At 49.4% G+C, this 20,872-nt stretch overlaps 1 protein-coding gene across 1 annotated transcript; it reads left to right on the top strand.

Moving 5' to 3' along the window:
- The first annotated feature begins 1,547 nt into the window (after positions 1-1,547).
- Positions 1,548-19,173, top strand: LOC115299036 (eukaryotic translation initiation factor 3 subunit C). Its single transcript, XM_029948310.1, has 21 exons — positions 1,548-1,614; positions 1,751-1,889; positions 3,566-3,631; positions 3,734-3,923; positions 4,307-4,432; positions 4,620-4,674; positions 4,802-4,911; positions 5,309-5,436; positions 10,612-10,771; positions 10,944-11,047; positions 11,495-11,636; positions 11,832-11,957; positions 12,092-12,185; positions 12,967-13,157; positions 13,359-13,583; positions 15,413-15,776; positions 18,134-18,293; positions 18,382-18,447; positions 18,537-18,624; positions 18,741-18,903; positions 18,997-19,173. Exons 2-21 carry the CDS (start codon positions 1,789-1,791, stop codon positions 19,077-19,079), a joined length of 2,742 nt encoding a protein of 913 aa, XP_029804170.1. The 5' UTR covers positions 1,548-1,614; positions 1,751-1,788; the 3' UTR covers positions 19,080-19,173.
- The last annotated feature ends 1,699 nt before the right edge of the window (positions 19,174-20,872 follow it).

Genomic DNA, 20,872 nt, shown 5'->3' with positions numbered 1-20,872 from the left:
AACAGGAAGCCAGACTAAAATCGGTAGCTTTCCTTTAGGGTGAATTTGCGTTTCCTCCTCTTCAGTGACATTGATCTTTATCTCACCCAACCTCCTTCACCCTCCACCTTGGGCTCCTTTGGCAATTTCAGTGCATTCTTTTTCTGTTTGGGGAGGTGATGGGTTCATGTCCGGAATCAAATGGACCTGTGGGGAGAGAGGGAAGGAGGAAGGAAAAGAGAGTGAGACAGAGACAGAAAGAGGGAGAAGGGAAGAACAGGGATGACTGGCCACGATGTGTGAAGAGGTCCTGCCACATTCTAACCCCAGTATACCAGCTGCTGAGTGTGCCCTGAGCTTTCCTGTCTCCAGGATTTTCATACTCTTTTCCCTACCCAAAGTGGCCTCCTTCTTTCCCTTCAGTGTTTTGAATTGCTAACTTTTCTTTAAGAGGAGCATTGTGCCTCCAATGCTAAACACAGGCCCAGACATGCAGTAAATACTGAATGAATGAAACTACCTTTAAAAATGTAAGAGAGTCCCTGTGTTGGTAAAACCTTTGCTGATGGTTTCTTCAATCCACCTGGGTTTAAATCCACAGGCCTAGAGGAGCTGCCTGACCTGGTGTTGTCTATTTCTATACTATGAATGCCTGCTCACTTTGCTGACAGAACCCTGGCATTCTCTTTACTCCCAGAACCTGGCCTCAGGGCCTTTGCACTTGCTGTTTCTCTTTCCTAGAAGAGTTAAGAACGCTCTTTTCCTACACCTTCTGCGTGGCTCCGTTCTTTTTGTCATTTGGATCTCAATTCAAAGGTCACCTCTTCAAAGAGGCTCTGACCTTCCTATCCAAAATAACTTTCCCACCTAATCAGCTACTTTAATATCTTTATGGTGCTTATTACTATCTGGAATTATGTTTACTTGTTAATTTATGGTACTCCACTAGACTATGAGTTCCTTATGGAGTTAGGGACCATTTCGGTCTTGTTCACTGCTGTATCCAGTGCCTAGAACACTGTTAGTTCATGGTAAATGCTTCCTAAATGAGTATTTGTGGAATAATGAGCAAATACTAGCTAATTAGTATATGCTTATTTTGTACAAGGCACTGTCCTAAATGCTTCACATCTACTAAACCATTTAACTCTCATACACCCCATGAGGTAGGTGCTATTATTGTCATTTTATAGTTTGGGGAGAATGAAACGCAGAGAGATTGGGAAATTTGCCTAAATTCATACAAAGTGGTGGAGCTAAGATTTGACTCCAAAGTCTGAATCGAAGTTTGCTCTAAGCCCAGCTCCAAAACCTAGCAGCTCATCAGTATTACGTGGGCACTTTAAAAAGGTAAACCCCCCCGCCCTGAAATCCTGATTCTGCAGGTGAGGCTGAGTATCTCAGTAATAAAACGTGACAACACCATGCAGTTGGCCGTGAGACTTTTGAGGAACTGCCCTGCCTGCCGAGGTGACGTCAGACTGTCTCCGCCCCTGAGTTGTGCAAAGACCATTGGGAATTGTAGTCGCCGGCGTAGTTCAGCTAGATCTCCCGGAAATGACGTAAGGGTCCCGCCTTCCCACTCTTTCCGTTTCTGCTGTTCCGGTTACGGCGTGTGACTCGCGAGCTCCGACGGTTTGTATTTCTTGGGCCTTGTTCTTTGAGGAGGGGACGCAGATCGGGTTACTTGCTGGGGACAGTGAGAGGCAGGAGTTGGGAGGTAACGACCTCGGTCCCTTCTTGTGGCCTGTGACTCCGGCTCTCCCCGCAGGCCCCGCTGCGCCCGCCGCAGCCTCTCAGTCCGTCGCCATGTCGCGGTTTTTCACCACCGGTTCGGACAGCGAGTCGGAGTCCTCCCTGTCGGGGGAAGAGCTCGTCACCAAACCTGTCGGGGGCAACTACGGCAAACAGTGAGTGGGGGGATTGCGCGGCGGTGACCTGTCGGGGAGTGCGGGGTTTGGCAGGCTCCGCCGGGCCGCGTTTGTGGGAGGGGAGTGGAGGTGGGGGCGACAGCGAGTTCCGAGGATTTCGAGAGTGTGAGAGCCAGAATAGTGTTGGCGGGACAACCTTCATGCTTCGCGGTGCTGTGAATTGTGGGAGTCCACCCGCCGGGTACCAGGGATAGAGTCAGACGTTTCCCACTGGCTGGGTCTGTTCCATCAGCTTCCTAACCGGCTTACATGCCCACAGCCTCTACCACTTCCCCGCTGCTTGGCATCGGACTCCAACAACAGTCGTAGTTATTCTTACTACCAAAAAATCCTGTTCACGGAAAGAAATCCAAAATGCTCGTTTGGTATTTAAGAGCGTGATGTGGCTTTGGAGCCCAGCCACCTGGCGTCGTGGGCTGGTTCATAAACATCTATTTTCCTTTTTTTTTTTTTTATGTTCACTTAAATACCCTTTTTCTATCTCTGCAAATTAAAATTCTTTTCACCTTTTGAAACAGTGGAATGTTGTTTCTCCAACTTCCTTCCTACACGTGTCTCTTCGCCTTTTCTGTATCCCTGTGCTACTGTTTGAAAATACATACATGTAATCATACGATTTTATATTATTGCACAATCAGAAAACCAACATCACTTTTTCTAAAATAGAAAATAATTGAAAAATGGGTGCCTGGGTGGCTCAGTCCGGTTAAGCCTCTGACTTAAGTCTTCGGTTAAGCCTGAGACTTCGGCTCAGGTCGTGATCTGACAGTTTGTGAGTTTGAGCCCCAAGTTGGGCTCTGTGCTGATCGCTCAGTGTCTGGAGCCTGTTAATGATTCTGTGTTTCCCTCTCTCTTGCTCGAACTTCTGTGGCTTGCACACTGTCTCCCTTTCTCTCTCAAAAAAAAAAAAAATAAATAAAAACATTTAAAAAATAAAATAAAAATAAAGAAAAGTGCTGGTAACGGAGGTGTTAAAGTCATTGAGACTTTTCCCTTGCCATTCGTCTCTCACAGTTTGGGAAACATTGTTTTCTGTGATCTAATTCAAGTACCACTTTCTTAAAGCCATTTCCACTCATTCTAGTTGAAGTACCTTTTTTTTTTTTTTCTTTCGGTGCTTAGTTACTTGTGTCCTCATGTAATTAGTTTTCTGACCCAGTAAATAAACACCTTTGTTTATTTTTTGAGAGATGGAGATGGTCATCTTTTTAAAAAAATTTTTTTTAGCATTTATTCATTATTGAAAAACAAAGAGAGAGTATGAGCAGGGGAGGGGCAGAGAGAAGTGGAGACACAGAATCCGAAGCAGGCTCCAGACTCTGAGCTGTCAGCACTGAGCCTGATGCGGGCCCGAACTCACAAACTGTGAGATCATGACCTGAGCCAATGTCGGAGGCTTAACCGAGCCACCCAGCCGCCCCAGAGATGGTCATTTTTGTATGTGCAACACTGTTTAACAAAAGGGCATTCTTGAAGTAGGCTTAAGCGATTGAGTTCTATGTGATGAGGTTTTGAAGACGAAGAATCAAGGATGAGTGTGGTGTGTTGGCTTGAATAATTCCATTTTTTCTGTCCCATCTGAGAAGGAAACTAGAGATCACGTGAAAAGACTGGAGCAAGGAAGGGAAGTTAGTGATCTCTGTTCTTTCTAACAGGCCGTTGTTGCTCAGTGAGGATGAGGAAGACACCAAGAGAGTTGTCCGAAGTGCCAAGGACAAAAGGTGAGGCCATGGGGAGGCCGGGCGCTGGGGACTCCCTGCATCAGTGGTGGGTTTCCTGGTGTCAGTGGACACGTTCAAAGTGATTTGGGGCTCCCAATCTAGGTTTGAGGAGCTGACCAACCTCATCCGAACCATCCGTAATGCCATGAAGATTCGGGATGTCACCAAGTGCCTGGAGGAGTTTGAGCTCCTGGGAAAAGCGTACGGGAAGGCTAAGAGCATTGTGGACAAGGAAGGTGTCCCCCGGTTCTATATCCGCATCCTGGCTGACCTGGAGGACTACCTTAACGAGGTGGGGTTCCTGGGGGCCAGGGGGGATCCGGAGGGGATCGTGGACTTAGGGCCTGCTCCTGACCCACTTCCAGGGCTCCTGTCTCCTCTTGGCTGCTTCCTGTGTATACAGTACTTCTTAGAACATGGGAATGGGGGGATGAAGCAAGGAAAGGGATCTTTTTTGGCCAAGGATTTTAATCCCGTTTATTTTTATTGTTATTTATTTGTGGTTTTCTTCTTTGGGTGGTGATACCCAAAGGGTCTTTTTAAAAAGATAATAAATACAGTTGGTAAGTGGTACAGGCGGTATATAGATGGCAACACTCATAATGGTATACTGAAGCCTGAAGTTTAGGAAAACTAAACTCCCATTCTCCCTTTCTCCCCTCGTCTTTCCTTTAGCTATGGGAGGATAAGGAAGGGAAGAAGAAGATGAACAAGAACAACGCCAAGGCCCTGAGCACACTGCGCCAGAAGATTCGAAAATACAACCGAGATTTTGAGTCCCATATTACAAACTATAAGCAGGTAGGGATGCTAGGGGCAGACCTTCTGAACTGTGGGGACAGGGACCCCACGAGTGAGAAAGAAAAGCGTTTGCAGATGGAAGGTGTGACTAGAGAAGGAATCAGGTCCCGACTCTCCGGGTGAAGGGGTAGGAGGGGGTGATGCTTGGCAGGCATCGTCAGTTACTGTCTCGTTTCCTTCTGTCAAGAACCCTGAGCAGTCTGCCGATGAAGATGCCGAGAAGAATGAGGAGGATTCAGAAGGTGAGAGGGGACACCCTTCCTGCCAGTGGTGCGGAGTCTAGGGTCGGCGGTTCCCTTGGCCCGGTTTCTTGGTGGCCCCTCAGCTCTGCTCTTTACCACCTCACTCTCCTCTCTCCTTTCCCACCAGCCTCTTCGGATGAGGATGAGGATGAGGACGGAGTCAGTGCTGCAACTTTCTTAAAGAAGAAATCAGAAGCCCCTTCTGGAGACAGTCGCAAGTTCCTCAAAAAAATGGAGGTAAGAGCCAGGGTGAGACTACAGAGCGATCTGCCTGCTGTGGCCTATTCTTGGGTCCCTGGGGAGAAGACTCCAGAACCCTAGGGCTGGGAGGGGTGGGGTTAGCACACTCAGGTTTGGGAACCGGCTTCCTCTTGGATTAGAGCACTGAGCGACCTGCAACGCAGAGAACTAGATTCGGGGCCCAGCTCTGCCCCTGGGGAGCTGTGTGTCCCTGGAGCAAGTCAGCCCTTCTCTGTGCGTCTCAGCGGTCCAGTCCAGCTCTTCGTGTGCGGACTCCTACAAATGCCCACTCTTGTTCTGCTCCTGAAAGTCCTCAGACCATGTGTCAGCTGGAGAGCAGGGAAGCCAGTCAGTCTGCCCGTCTTCTTCCTGCTGACTCTCTTATGTCTGTAAGGATGAAGATGAGGACTCAGAAGATTCAGAGGATGATGAAGACTGGGACACGGGTTCCACGTCTTCTGATTCAGACTCAGAGGAGGAAGAAGGAAAACAGACCGTGCTGGCCTCGAGATTCCTTAAAAAGTAAGAAAAGCAGGGGTGCTTCTGGTGACAGTGGGAACACCTGGCGGTATCTTGAAGGTTGTTGATATTTCCACAGGCTCCTTTTAGGTTGTACAGGCCACAAGAGGGATCTTGGGGTCAAGTATGTTGGATGGCTAAGGTCACAAAGCTAATGGGTCTCATGAGACCAAGGATGGGATTTGAAAGCCGGGGGGCAGATATTTAAGTGGGACATGATGCCCTGCATGTGGCCTGAGTGCGACTCTCTTTCTGGCCCCAACTAGCCATGCGTGCGATACTGGGCAGGCTCCTCAACCTTTCCAGGCTTTCTTGTCTGTACCCTTGACGCTGCCTCCAGGGGTAGCATATGAGGATGATGACATAGGGACGTGGCTGAGCCCAGGGCCGGCACGTGGCCCTGCCACTCTGACCCCTCTCCCTGAGAACTTCGTAGCCTGTGACACAGACTGCAGCAGGCCTTCCTGAACTTGGCTGGGACCGTCTTGGAATGGGGAAGGAGTCTGGTTTGGATTCTGGTTCCAACCCTTAGGTAGCTGTCAACTTTGCTAAGTCACTTAACCTTCGTAGGCGTCCATTGCTTCCTCTGAGGTCAAGGTTGAGAGCTGCCCTGGGGCCCCTGCCAAGGGTCCAGCGTGGAGCTCCCTGGTGATGTGCTGCGTTCCTACACGAACTGTTGCTGTTCGTGGGACGTGCTCTGCTTTCAGAAGTTAGGGTTGTGTTGCTCTAGGAGGGAGTGAGTTCCCTGGCACTACAGAGGACCAGGCGTAAGGAAGCACTTTTATTCTGTGCTCCTCTTAATCAGTCAAGTCCAGTGAGCATGCGTTCTGTCATGTGTTTACTTATAACACTTCTGCTGCCGTACGTGTGGGGTTGTTTTGGTTCTTGTTTTCTTCACACCTTCCACTTCTCCAACTCTCCGGACACCACGTGGGGTTCCACGTGCAGTTCAGTTCTGAAACTACGCAGAGTTACTGCAGCCTCGTCAGGGTAAGGGCTCCCTCCCCCAAGGCCGCCCCCATCTCGGACGCCACTGGCAAGTCCCAAGTTTGGCTCCCGTACTTCTGACTAACAAGCTGTAAATTTGGAGTTTCCACAACCCCCTCCTCAGTTGAGAATTTGCTAGAACAGCCCAAAGAACTTGAGAAAGCACTTTACGTGCCCTTGCCCGTGTATTTTAAAAGGGACAACTCAAGAACAGCCCCACCTGAAAGAGACACATAGGGCAGAGTGTGGGAGAGCAGGCACAGGGCTCCCCGTCCCCCGGGTGCCCCTCACTCCCAGCCCCTCGACGTGCTCACCGACCAGGAAGCTTTCCAGACCTCGTCATTCAGGGATTGTGATGGAAGTTGCGTTACCTCAGCATGATGGATTAAGTCATCCGTTTCAGTTTCCAGCCCTTCTTCCCCTTCTAGTGATCATGGTGGGGCTGACCGCTCCAAAGCCGTGCCGTGGTCTTTCTGGCAGCCAGCCCCCCGCCCTTTCCCTGGGCAGCCACTGATTTGCTTTCTATCTCTAGAAAAGGTTGCATTTTCTAGAATTTTATGTAAATGGAATCACACAGCATATTACTTGATTGGGAGGGATTTGGATTCTTTCACTCCGAATAATTATTTTGAAATCAATACTATTATTTTACTTCTCACTTTTTCCTACTTTTAAACCCATTTCTAGATTTTATTCTGTTTTTCCTCTCAGTTTATTTCTCTACTGGCTTGGGAGTTATATCCTGTCACTTTAGAGATTACCCTTGATACATATTTTTAGCATGTGAAATTTTATTTTGTATACCTAGCCCAACACACCTAAAATTAGATGTAGTTAAAATTCCGGTTGACAGAGGTCGGGTTAACCATGGGATCCTCAAAGGTCTTTGACATTGTTTGACTTCCTAACATTGAAAATTAATTTAGAGACACTGTTTTACCTGTATCACAAGACCAGTTATAAAAAATTTTTTTTAAATGTTTATTTTTATTTTTGAGAGAGAGAGAGGGAGAGTCCAAGCATGGGAGGAGCAGAAAAAGAGAGGGAGACACAGAATCCAAAGCAGGCCCCAGGCTCTGAGCTGTCAGCACAGAGCCTGAAGCAGGGTTTGAACCCATAGACAGTGAGATCATGACCTGAGCCGAAGTTGGGCGCTCAACCAGCTTTGCCCCCCCCCCCCGGGCGCCCTGGCTTTTTTCTTAATTGATTTATTTTTCAGAGTATTAATCCAGGTACAATAAGATGTTATTCATTGGACATTTTTATTATAGTCTTGACTGACTTTATTATAGTCTTTATTTAGGTTTAATTAATTCTTAGCTAAGGAAATTAATGTGAGTTTGGGGCTAAAATGTGGATTTAGCTTGCTGTATGAACCACGTTAGAGGTAACTGACAGATTACACAGTAATGTTTCTGAATTTGTAATAGGGGTAGGAATTCTTAAGTACAAACTAATGAAATCTAATGGTTTAGGTCCCTTCTGATAAGTTGCCATGTTAGACCCCTTTTTTTTTTTTTCCATTCATTCCACAAATACTTATTGCCTGTCTGCCATGTTAGATGTGTTGGTTTACGACCTTGGGAGTTCTGAGGGTGAAATCTGAAACTGATCCCTGTACATGGAGGGCAGGGAAAGACCAAAGAAAGAGGCAGACAAATCCAAGTTGGTGTGTGTCAGATTTAAAAAGGAAGGGGACTTCTGTGTGAGGCTTGTGTGTCCCCGCACCCATCTGCCGGAATCACAGAAGTTTGTTTAGAGGCCTTAACGTGATAGTGTCACAGACACAGTCCAGATGGTCTTAACACGTCACTCACGAGGCTGCATTCTTGAAACGGCCCCCAGAGTGGGGATGGTGGGCAGAATGCACGTTGCAAGGACAGGGGAGAGGGTGAGGGGCCTCCTGTTGCCTGTGACCGGCACTTAAGGGTTAAGTGGCAGTCTTGTCCTTTTGATGACCCTCCAATAGTGAGCAATCAAGATTGTTTGAAACTTAGATAATACTTAATTGTCAAAGAAGTTAGCAGTGGAGAAAAAAGGCAAAAAAGATGAACACATCTTTAATCTTGGGACACCTGGGTGGCTCAGTCGGTTAGGTATCCGACTTTGACTCAGGTCATGATCTTGTGGTTGGTGAGTTCAAGCCGCTGCATCGGCTTTCTGCTCTTAGCATAGAGTCTGCTTCAAATGGCCCCCCCACTCTTGCTCTCGCTCTCTCAAAAATAATTAACATTAAAAAAGACGTATCTTTAGTTTCTTGGCTATGTATTTAAATAGGAGTGTATTTGGTGACGTTCCTTTGCAGAGGTAACTTGCGTCTGTTGGATATATAACTGAGGGCATAAACATTAGTTATCTAATAACTTCTAATGACATGTTAATATACCAAAGCATAATCTGTCATAGTAGAGAGGTCAAGCCAAGTTTTAGTCTTTCAGTTAGCATTTGGTAGGGTGAGGGGGTGCCTGGCTGGCTCAGTCGGTGGAGTGTGCCACTGTGGATCTCAGGGGTGTGAGTTCAAGCCCCATGCTGGGTATAGAGATTACTTAAAATCTTTAAAAATAAAATTAAAAAATTTCATAGGGTGAGACTTCATTGTGTTTTTGAAGTATAAATCCCAGCATCCTTAGGGCTAGGAGTAAAACTTTAGGCTGAGAAAGATGAAGATCTTTTGCAGTTTAAGTTTCTTTGGCTTTAAAATAGCATTAAGTTTGATCTTCAAAGAGCTTTAGGGATGATATGACCAAGAGGTTTCAGTTCAACGATACATAACTATGTATCTAAATATCGTTAATAATAAAGTGAGTTTTTGTCATTGGAAAGTATGGCAGTAGTACGGAGAGAATGAGCAAGCCGTTATTAAAGAGTTTCGGCATACAGCCTTTGGCAAGGGGAATGGTTGAATCCAGCTGGCAAATGTATAAACTATTTATAAAATATATTCAGACCTTTTAAGCAATTCAAATGAAATTTATTTTAACTTTTCATTTATATTTTTTCAATGTTTCTTTTTGAGAGAGCGCCAGTCGGGGAGGGCCAGAGAGAGAGGCACAGAGGATCCGAAGCAAGCTCTGTGCTGACAGCAGCGAGCCTGATAACGGGGATGGAACTCACGAACCTCGAGATCATGACCTAAGCTGAATGAAGTTGGGCGCTCAACCAAGTGAGCCACCCCGGTGCCCCCAAATTTAGTTTTAGGTGTCTAAATGGCAGTTGATGGGGCGCCTGGGTGGTTCAGTCGGTTGAGTATCTGACTCTTGATTTCAGCTCAGGTCACGATCCCAGGGTTGTGGGATCGAGCCCCATGTTGGTGCGGAGCCTGCTTAAGATTCTCTCCTTCTGCCCCTCTCCCCTGCTGGTGCGTGCTGACCTCTCTCTCTCTCTCTCTCTCCCTCCCCACTCTCTCCACCCCACCCCAAAATAAAATAAAAGGTAGTTGGTGATAATTATAGATAATCTGAATGTCTGTTGAGACTGGAAAGATTTTTTTCATCAGTATCCATGTAAAGTTTGAGTTAATTTGTCTCTCGTGTTGGGTTTGTGTTTTGTTATATAAGTATTAGAGTCTGGAGGTGGTTTCAGACACCAGGTGGCTTAAGACCACATCAGGATAGCCATTGATCTTTCTCACTTTTGTGGGGAAATTTTGTTGTCTCGTACATTGTTTTTTAAATTCAAAAGTCAGATTAATTGTCATAAGCGGGGAGCAGACAGTCTGGGAACGGCAGGGTTTTTTTACATAAGTTCAAACTGATTAGTTGGTGGCTGGTGAAAAGATCGGTCTGGATAGAGCGACCAGTGTTAGAGGACAACTATGTTGCTTATGGATACCGGTTTTTCTGGAAAACCTGAGAGGTTAGCTATGGGACAACACGGCAGGCTGCTTCTGGGTCTCCCGTGGCCAGGTGGGCCCCTCTACCCTATCAGATCAGGCCACACTCTTTCTGCCGTAAGTTTCTTAGCGGGTGTGATACGGTGACACACCCTGGTAAGCAGTCTGGCAAGTTCACATGCTTGATAGTCCTTGCTTTGGTTATGGTTGTGGTAATGGTTGTGGTTAACTCTAGCTCATTCTCATAGGGTGTAACCTGAACCGGGGCTGGATGGAGGGAAAGGGGAAGTTCGTGGGAAGAAGCAGCCTCAGAGGTGGACTGGGACTGGTCTCTCACCTTCTCCTATGTCTCCTGGCAGGGCCCCCACCACAGAGGAGGACAAGAAGGCGGCCGAGAAGAAACGGGAGGACAAAGCCAAGAAGAAGCACGATAGGAAATCTAAGCGCCTGGATGAGGAGGAGGAGGACAACGAAGGCGGAGAGTGGGAAAGGGTCCGGGGGGGAGTGCCCCTCGTTAAGGTGAGGACGTCAGTGTTGAGATGAATTGGGAAACGGTCTGGGAGAGCATACAGCTGTCTTCCTTCCCACCGGGCCCCCTGCCCCCCGCCCTGGGCCCCGTCGGCTTGGGAGAAAAGTTAGGGCACGAATGGGTTTATATCAGCTTGCACGTGATGGGACATGTGTTGCCTAGGAGAAACCAAAAATGTTTGCCAAGGGAACTGAGATCACCCATGCCGTTGTCATCAAGAAGCTGAATGAGATCCTGCAGGCGCGAGGCAAGAAGGGGACTGACCGGTAAGGTCCACGGGCCTGGACTGGGAATGCTCTTTTCCTCTAAGACACGGGCAGGGGTTGGTGGGGAAACGGTGCTGTTTGGGGAAGATCTGTGTGGTTACAGTTGAAGGAATGGTATGTACTTGGAACAGACCAGTCCGTTTTCTGCTCTTTACTCTCTTTTTGATCTTAACCCAGTCACTTAACCTTTTGGGATTGTTTGCTCATCTGTAAAACGGAAATGATGCTCACTTTCTCTAGTTATTTGGTGCCTAAAGAAGATGGCCGATTGTGAGCATTATAGCTGCTTCTGTTGGAATTTCTAAAGGACAAGCAAGTGCATGGGTGGTGAGGATAGGGGCTTAGCGGGAGTGACACTGCCTTGCTCGTCTGGAGAGGGCACAGTGCGTGACGGGAGGAGGGTTTTGATTTGTCTCTGATGCCTTGCCCACCTGTGCTCCCCTCCAGTGCGGCCCAGATTGAGCTGCTCCAGCTGCTGGTTCAGATTGCGTCTGAAAACAACCTGGGGGAGGGTGTCATAGTCAAGATCAAGTTCAATATCATCGCCTCTCTCTATGACTACAACCCAAACCTGGCCACATACATGAAGGTGAGGGCAGTGGAGAAGCACCATCCCGGAGCTGAGCTGGTGGGCCAGGGGTGGGAGGTGCCTGGTGTCTTAAAACTCGAGGATCTGTGGAAGCCATCTTGGTGTTGAAGGCCCCCTGGATTCCTGGGATAAGCTCTTGGGAGGCCCCCACTTCTCCCACCTTCACACGTCTGACCGCCCTCGGATCTCTTGCAGCCTGAGATGTGGCAGAAGTGCCTGGACTGCATCAATGAGCTGATGGACATCCTGTTTGCAAACCCCAACATCTTTGTTGGAGAGAACATTCTGGAAGAGAGTGAGAACCTGCACAATGTTGACCAGGTAAAGAGAGAAATTGGAGGCTAATTGGAGGTGTGTGGTTTTTCCTTGGGAAGGCTCAGTGGAGACGGAAGGGTTGAAGTCCAGCACTGAGATATGGGCTAATTTATTTGCTGCTCCTCTGCCTGCCTTTTCAGCCACTGCGTGTCCGTGGCTGTATCCTAACCCTGGTGGAACGAATGGATGAAGAATTTACCAAAATAATGCAGAATACTGATCCTCACTCCCAAGGTGAGCCTGGGCGAGCGTGGGCATCAGAGGAAAGGTGCAGGGAGTGAAACTAAGGATTATATTAGCAGAATGTCTGGGGAGCCAGCCCCTCCTTAGCCCAGCATTCACACGGATGACCTGGGAGGATGCTAGGCCCCGCCCCCATAGCTTCTGACTCAGTGGATCTGGGGAAGGGGCTCCAAGTTTTGCATTTCTTACATGTTCCCGGGTGATGCTGCCATCTGGGGGCTGCACTTTGAGAATTGTTGGGGTCTGGCCTCAGTCCACTTTGCTTGTGTAGCTTGGATCCGAGGCATTTGGTTCGGGGAAGTACAAGACATCTCCTCAGTGAAATAGGAGCGTGCCCATGGGCCCAGAGTCAGGTGTGTAGTAATAGGTCAGCCAGACGCCTTTCAGGCACATGGAGCGTACGTTTTGGTGCAGGAGAACGGAGACAGGTGTTTCAGTAAGTAAATGAACGAGACAGTCGCAGATCACGTGAAGGTGCATTAGAACTTCCCACCAGGACCTGTGGTAGCGAGAGGCGGGGCGGCTGGGGTCGGTGGTGGTTGGAGGAGGCAGCGGAAGGCAGGGGCCGTTGGAATGGGGAGGAGAAGCTCATCGGAAGAGCACACCCGACAGGTGGGTGTGGTGGGTGCGGCGAGGGCATGGTGTTTTCGGGGCACTGCGAGGAGACGCTGCTGACGAGTGCAGAAGCCACAGAGAGCTAACCGGGCTGATCGGGGGCACGCGATTAGGAAAGGCAGGTGCCTGGCTGAGATGGGGGCGCTCTCCCTTCCAGAGTACGTGGAACACCTGAAGGACGAGGCACAGGTGTGTGCCATCATCGAGCGCGTGCAGCGCTACCTGGAGGAGAAGGGCACCACCGAGGAGATCTGTCGCGTCTACCTGAGGCGCATCCTCCACACCTACTACAAGTTTGACTACAAGGCCCATCAGCGGCAGCTGACCCCGCCTGAGGGCTCCTCGAAGGTGAGTCCTAGCAGCCTTGTCACGTCACAGGGTGAGGGACGCATCTGTCACGGCTTTGCGGAGATCTGTTCCCTGGGAATTCTCTGAGGCGGAGCTGGGAGGGAGACCTGGAGGGACTTGCGGGGAGGCCAGGTGGAGTCTCCCCTTTGATCGCTGAGGCCTGAGCCATTTCTTTGACCGTCATCCCACCCCTCCCCGCAGTCGGAGCAAGACCAGGCAGAAAACGAGGGCGAGGACTCGGCTGTGCTGATGGAGCGGCTGTGCAAGTACATCTACGCCAAGGACCGCACCGACCGCATCCGCACGTGCGCCATCCTCTGCCACATCTACCACCACGCTCTGCACTCGCGCTGGTACCAGGCCCGCGACCTCATGCTCATGAGCCACCTGCAGGACAACATTCAGCACGCGGACCCGCCAGTGCAGGTGGGCTGGGAAGGAGGCGCTCTGGCCCCCGGGGCAAAGGGAAGAGCAGGCCAGGCCCCCGTCTGTGGGCAGAATGGCTTCGGCCGGAGTAGCCGCCTGTCTGGCTGGTGCAGACGGGCGGACGCTTGGTGCTTCCCAGATGCCAGCGTTCTCTGATCCCCTGCACGTGAGCACAGGGGTCCTGTCCTAACGCCGCTGCAGTCCTCCAGGACAGAGTCCTGGGCGCAGCCCGCAGTCTCACCCTGCTGTGTGTCTCGTTCGGAGCCTTAGGACAGCTCTCATTTTATTAGGAGAGAACCGTAGCAAGCTGGTAAACTAAGGAAAGACAGGACCCAGACGCGGAGTTACGTGTTGGGACAAGATAGTGGGACCTCTGTGCACGTGGCGGTTCTTTGGGGACATTTTCATAGAGGAGTGGCACGGCCACATCTAGGTGCCTGTCCTGTAAACGTGTGGAGAAGACAGGGAGGCGGCACTGACGTGAACCCGTGGTGAGCCCGGTTTCCGCAGCGCTCCCATTTGTTCTCTTTTCGTCCAGTGTATGATCTTATCACAAGTTCTTGATACGTTTTCTTGTTGGTAGACTGGGCCGTGTCCAGTGTGGGGCTGTTACAAAGAAGCTGTCATGAGCGTTTATAAGCCTTTGTGTGGCTGTATGGTTCCTCTGGGGTAAATAGTTAAGAGTAGAATTGCCGTATCAGAGTGTCGACGTGTGTCCAGCTTCATTAGAAACCCAAAAGTGCTGACGCCACTTTACTCTTCTGCTGTGATATTCTGTTCCTTGTCGATATTTGGCGTTGTCGGGCTTCTTAAGCCGACAACAATAAGCCACCTTGCTTGTTGTGTAAAAGTGTCTCTTTACAGTGTTGGTTTCTATCTCCCTGGTAATCCTAAATTGCTTTCTTTTTTATATTTATTGCTTATCTTTTTGTTTTTAATATTGTTTATTTTTGAGAGAGTGCACTCGTGCCCATGCAAGAAGGGGTTGGAGGGGCAGAGAGAGAAGGAGACAGAGGATCCCAAGCAGGCTCTGCTCTGACAGCACAGAGCCCGATGCGGGCTCACACTCACAAACCGTGAGATCATGCCCTGAGCTGAAGTCAGTGCTTAACCGACTGAGCCATCCTCATGCCCCCAAAATGGAAAATAATTTATCTTTGTTCTTTAGTTCGGGTCCATACCTGACCACTCATCACTTCCACTGCTACCTCTGGTCTGAGCCACTGTCATCTTCTGGTCTCTGCTTCTGCACTTATTTCCCTTCCCTTCAGCAGCCAGGGTTAACCTCTTTAAGTGAGATCATACCACTTGTTTCCCCAAAACCTACCCCTGATTTCCCCTCTCAACCTCCTTAACCAGGCCGTGCTCCTGCCTATCCTGTTTACGCTCACATCTCTACCGGCTCAGGCCACATCAACTTTTCCTTTTTTCTAGAATACTCTTCTCCCAGATAAATGCATGACTTTTTCTATCAGGTTTCTATTTAAACGTGCCCTTCACATGAGGCCTTCCCTAGTTCTCGTGTAGAAAATTGTGAGTTCCTACCACCACCACCACCACCACGTAGACTCCCTTCTTAACTCCCTCCTCTGTTTTTATTTTTCTCCTTGGCGTGAGTCACTGTCGACATTACTGTGGTGATTTTGACCTCCACGCCCGTATCCCTAGAATGCAGGCTCCATGGAAGGATAGCGGCTGGCGTGTTTTGTTCCCTGTCACAGCCACTGCACTGTGCTCTGCACCAGTAGGTGCTCGGTGCAGATTTGTCGAACGGATGAGCATCCTGCCTCGCGGTTGTCACTTCTGAGCGCCTTGCCCTTTGTCCCCAGATCCTGTACAACCGTACCATGGTGCAGCTGGGCATCTGTGCTTTCCGCCAAGGCCTGACCAAGGACGCCCACAATGCCCTGCTGGACATCCAGTCGAGCGGCCGTGCCAAGGAGCTCCTGGGCCAGGGCCTGCTGCTGCGCAGCCTGCAGGAGCGCAACCAGGAGCAGGAGAAGGTGGAGCGGCGCCGCCAGGTGCCCTTCCACCTGCACATCAACCTGGAGCTGCTGGAGTGCGTGTACCTGGTGTCCGCCATGCTCCTGGAGATCCCGTACATGGCCGCGCACGAGAGCGACGCCCGCCGGCGCATGATCAGCAAGCAGTTCCATCACCAGCTGCGCGTGGGCGAGCGGCAGCCCCTGCTGGGTGAGTGCGGGGCTCTGCAGGGCCCCCGACTTCCCTCCTGGCCGTGGCTCCCTTTTATTCAGAGGATTACGCAAAACCAAAGGGCATAACTTTCACACGAGATGATTCTGTTGATGGGATCATCTTTCCACATGCAGCCTCGAGTGTTCCTTGGACTCAGTAGGCTCTGTGGTCTCCTGTCGTAGGATGTGTAGGACACATCGTCTTAGCTTCCAGATTAAACTCCTTACTTCCTGTCATTCTCTTTAGTCTGTTTCCCGGCGTTATTTTTCTTTTAAACATTTATTTATTACTGAGAAACAGAGACAGAGCATGAATATGGGAGGGGCAGAGAGAGGGGGGACATAGTATCCGAAGCAAGCTCCAGGCTCTGAGCTGTCAGTGCAGAGCCTAATGTGGGGCTCAAACCTATGAGCGGTGATATCATGACCTGAGCCAAAGTCGGACGCTCAACCAACTGAGTCACCCAGGCGCCCCTCTTTTTTGTTTTTTCCAAGCTTCATGCCCAGCGTGGAGCTCAGTGTGTGAGGCTTCAATTCGTGACCCTCAGACCAAGACCTGAGCTGAGATTAAGAGTTGGACTCTTAACCAACTGAGCCACCCACACGCCCCTCTCAGCATTATCTTTCTACCAAATTTATGGTGTTGTACCACCCCCAACGCCTTCCAGACTTTTTCACTGTCTGTGGAGTAAAGTCCAGGCTCCTTAACCGAGTTAAACTCTCCATGGCCTGACCCCAGTGATATTTTTTATTTAACATTAACTTATATAGTACTTTTTTTTCTGCCTGGCACTGTTTTAAGTGTTTTTTAAATAATGATACTGTTTTATAAATAACTATATTTAATTGTCTTTAGTAATAAGTGTGTGATACACTTACCGCGATTAACTCCTTTTTTCCTGGCTAAGAAACTGAGGCATGGGAGTTAAGTGACTTACCCAAGGTTACCACAGCTGATAAGTCTCTTTGTAATTTTTTTTCTCTTTGTGCACGTTATTTTCTCCCAACCAGCTAGACCCTTGGCATTTGAGAATCTAACATTGGTTCCTTTGATCACTTGAAGATCTGATCGATCAGTCCGAGGGTTGAATGGGTTGTGATTTCACTGGGAAAGGAATTTGAATGGTGCCTTTCCGGTGGGGTTGGTGTCTGGAGGACTTGGCGAGGGACCAGGCTTACCGCCCACAGCCATAGCCCCTCAGATCCACCCCTGCTGCTTGCGTTAACTGCAGGTGCCCCTTTTACAAATTTTGTCTGCCTTGTGTAGTGAAACTTTGTTTTCCTTTAATTGGAAAATTTACAGGGCAAATCTGTGTTTCCAGCATCAGGCTCTCTGGTTCACTAATAAGGCTCTGTCTATTACTGTCTAAAACCAGAGGCAGTTTCTATTTCCGCTCTGCACTACTGTTTGTTTTGTCGCGAAATCATCTTTGAACCTCTAACTTCACCTCTTTTTAAAGTTCACAGAGTAGGGGCGCCTGGGTGGCTCAGTGGTTAAGCGGCTGACTTTGGCTCAGGTAATGATCTCACAGTTCGTGGGTTCGAGCCCCGCATCGGACTCTGTGCTGACAGCTAGAGCCTGGAGCCTGCTTCAGATCCTGTGTCTCCCTCCCTCTGTCTGCCCCTCCCCTACTCATGCTCTGTTTCTCTCTGTCTCAATAATAAATTAAAACATAAAAAAAAATTAAGTTCACAGAGTAGAAGCTGATCAGAAACGTTGCATTCTCTTCCTTTTGCTTAACTTTATTCATACATTTCTCTTTGGGGCTGATCTGTTATGCCTTTGACCTTGCTCAGATCTGTTCGTGTTTCTTTATACCTCCCATTCATTTCCAGTCTTAAGAATTTTTGCACTCTCTGGTCTACTCAGAATTCCTGTGGCTCTCGTTTGCCATGTTTTCTTTCCCTGGCTTGTCTTTAAGGAAAAGTCAGCTGAAACAGTGTGATATACAGATATGTTCAAAGTCGTGAAGGTGGTATGAGAAGAAATAAAGTTTGGTGACTCTTGTTCCAGTTGAGATGTTAGGAATTTTTTAGGTCAAGAAATCTCATAAGAACTGATGAAAGCTATGCACCTTATTGTAGAAAAAGGTACATGAGGATAGATGCAACAATTTGCCAGCGTTTTCAAGGCGCTAACCAATCCCCTGACTCGTGTCATAGACTGATTCAGTCTGAATAAACGTATTCTCATACCAAGTAACTTCTGCAATCACATGGCTATTTAATGGAGAACTGAGAGAGTCCCAGCCACGTTGTTTGCTCTCCTGGCCTGTGTTCCTCCTTGAACAGTGCTCAAGGCAGGAGCCATGTTCCCAGGCTTCCCTAGGCCCTGCCTCATTCCCAACCTTTCAGGTCCCCCGGAGTCCATGAGGGAACATGTGGTTGCTGCCTCCAAGGCTATGAAGATGGGCGACTGGAAGACCTGCCATAGCTTTATCATCAATGAAAAGATGAACGGCAAAGTGTGGGACCTCTTCCCTGAGGCCGACAAAGTCCGAACCATGCTGGTTAGGTGAGCAGACAGGAAGGCCGTGCCGGGTGGGGAGACTGGGTGGCCTCCTTCCCTGAATATGTTCCCCCTTCCTCCCTTCTCCCCACAGGAAGATCCAGGAAGAGTCACTGCGGACCTACCTCTTCACCTACAGCAGCGTCTATGACTCCATCAGGTAGGATGGGCCCCGAGGAGGCACAGGGGCCCCAGCTTTGTAGTCGAAGCTGCTAATTGCTCCCTGCTTCCTGCCCTCTTTGTCCACAGCATGGAGACACTGTCTGACATGTTTGAACTGGACCTGCCTACCGTGCACTCCATCATCAGCAAGATGATCATTAACGAGGAGTTGATGGTAAGGGCCAGGGTGATCAGTGCGCAGGCAGGTGGAGTCGTGGGGAGTTTGGAGCGGAGCTCTCCAGTCAGCTTGGGGATCTGCGTCACATCCATTCTCCGTCTCCCTCCCATCAGGCCTCGCTGGACCAGCCGACACAGACGGTAGTGATGCACCGCACCGAGCCCACTGCCCAGCAGAACCTGGCTCTGCAGCTGGCCGAGAAGCTGGGCAGCCTGGTGGAAAATAACGAGCGGGTGTTTGACCACAAGCAGGGGACCTACGGTGGCTACTTCCGAGGTAAATGGTTTTACTTCTCTGCTCTCCCCGGGTACCGGCCCCCTCCTGCCTCTGCGCTGTCCTTCACCTCCTCCCCTTCTCCCCGTCCTGCAGACCAGAAGGACGGCTACCGCAAGAACGAGGGCTACATGCGCCGGGGCGGCTACCGCCAGCAGCAGTCTCAGACCGCCTACTGACGGGCGCCTCGGCTCCTGCGGCCCGGCCCGGTCAACCCCGATGCCCTAGCCCGCGCCCTGAGTTATTAAAGTTCTGCGTAGAGTTGTTACAGTTCCTGCTTGTCTGCATGTCGCCACCGAGGTGGGTTGGGCGTGTTCGTTTGCTAATGCGATTTCTGAGCTCCCACCACGTGGTAGGCACGAGGCTCACGATGCAGAGACGACTGCTTCGTGTCCCTGACTTCAGAGAGCTTCCTGCTCTTTGACGTTTGATAGAAGGTTGTAATAAACATGTGATGTTTTTTTATTTTTTAAATATTTTAATCTTTATTTATTTTTGAGAGAAGAGAGAGAGGAACAGAATACAAGCAGGGGAGGAACAGAGACGGAGACAAAGAATGTGAAACCCGATGCAGGGCTCGAACCCATGAACCACAAGATCATGACCTGAATTGAAGTCAGAGGCTTAACCGTCTGAGCCATCCAGGCGCCCCAGTGTGTGATAAGTCCCAACAGGGGCATGCGAGGCAGTGGGTATGCTGAAGGAGATGTGACTGTGGAGCATGAGTATCAGCGGGTGTGGTGTAGGCAGTAGTGACGGTTGGCCCTTGAGGGGGGTTGGGTGGTGGTCCCCCAGGCTGGGAACAGGGGGACTTAGTGTAGACCTGTGTGAAGGATGGTCCTGGGGCCAGTGCAGACGTGCAGTTAGCTTGTGATGCGACAGGCGTTGTCATTGAAAGCACCAAGAAACGTGCCACCTCTGTGACCTGTAAACATGTGATCGTTTTTTATTTGTATTGGGTTTTCAAAAGTATTGATCCACGGGAAATCGGCAAATTGTGTTCAGTGCTCCACCCCCACACTTGAGAAGCACCGATGGAGGGAAGAAGAAGCAAGTGCAAAGAGTTGGGGGAGCGTGGGGGCAGTGGGGCTGGTGTGAAGCGTGCGTGGAGTACGTGCAGGAGACAGGATGGGACTCCACCTGGTGGGGACCAAATGCTTTGGACTTTTGGAAACAAAATACATGCATGGATCCGGTTTTAAGAAGGTCATGAAGCAGCACTGTGGACTGAGAGCCGATCAAGAAATGAAAAGCATCTACAGCCAGGGTATTTGGGATCTGAGCTGAGGGCAGGGGTCAAGGAGGGAGGAACAAGCAGGGGCTTCTGTGATCTGCGGAACGTGGGGGTGGTGGGGAGTCGGGAATGGCAGGCCCTCCTCACGGGGGATAAGTAGATACACAAAGGCCGTTAACAAGAGATACTTGATGTTCTTTGTGTTCAGGGTTGTGCAAACAGCAGGGTATGTAAAGTGGATTGATGATGCAGTTAGATTTTTAAATGTTGAGTTTGAGACACATTTGGAACATAAACCAGTTGGAGATGAAGAGTTTGGAGTGCATATTGATTAGACTATGGACTAAGGTGCTAAACAAACGGATTCCAAAACAGTGATTCAGACTGAGTGGTTTACTTCCCATGTACGGAGGTAGGTGAGTGGTAAAAGTGACCTCAAATTCACAAATTCTCTGGTGTTCCCCACACACCAGTGTGAGCAAAGTTAGATGGGAAACAACAGTATAGACTCTTGTGAAATTGTGTGAAAGCACGGGTTCAGGAATTCTCCAGAGTTGCTTCCCAGCTTCTGATGCTGGTCAAGAACTACACCGGCTAGACCCTATCGCCCACTGATTACAACTAAATATGGGGACTAAAAAAATACAAAAAGGGTTATTACTTAAGGACTCTAAAAGATAAAATCAGGCAGATTAGGGAGGAGAGTCAAAACCTAAGTAGTGCATACAGGGGTGAACT

Source organism: Suricata suricatta, chromosome 8, assembly GCF_006229205.1.
Source record: "Suricata suricatta isolate VVHF042 chromosome 8, meerkat_22Aug2017_6uvM2_HiC, whole genome shotgun sequence".
NCBI lineage: Eukaryota > Metazoa > Chordata > Mammalia > Carnivora > Herpestidae > Suricata > Suricata suricatta.
Note: the sequence above shows the minus strand (reverse complement) of the source record. Positions and strands in the feature narration are given on the sequence as shown.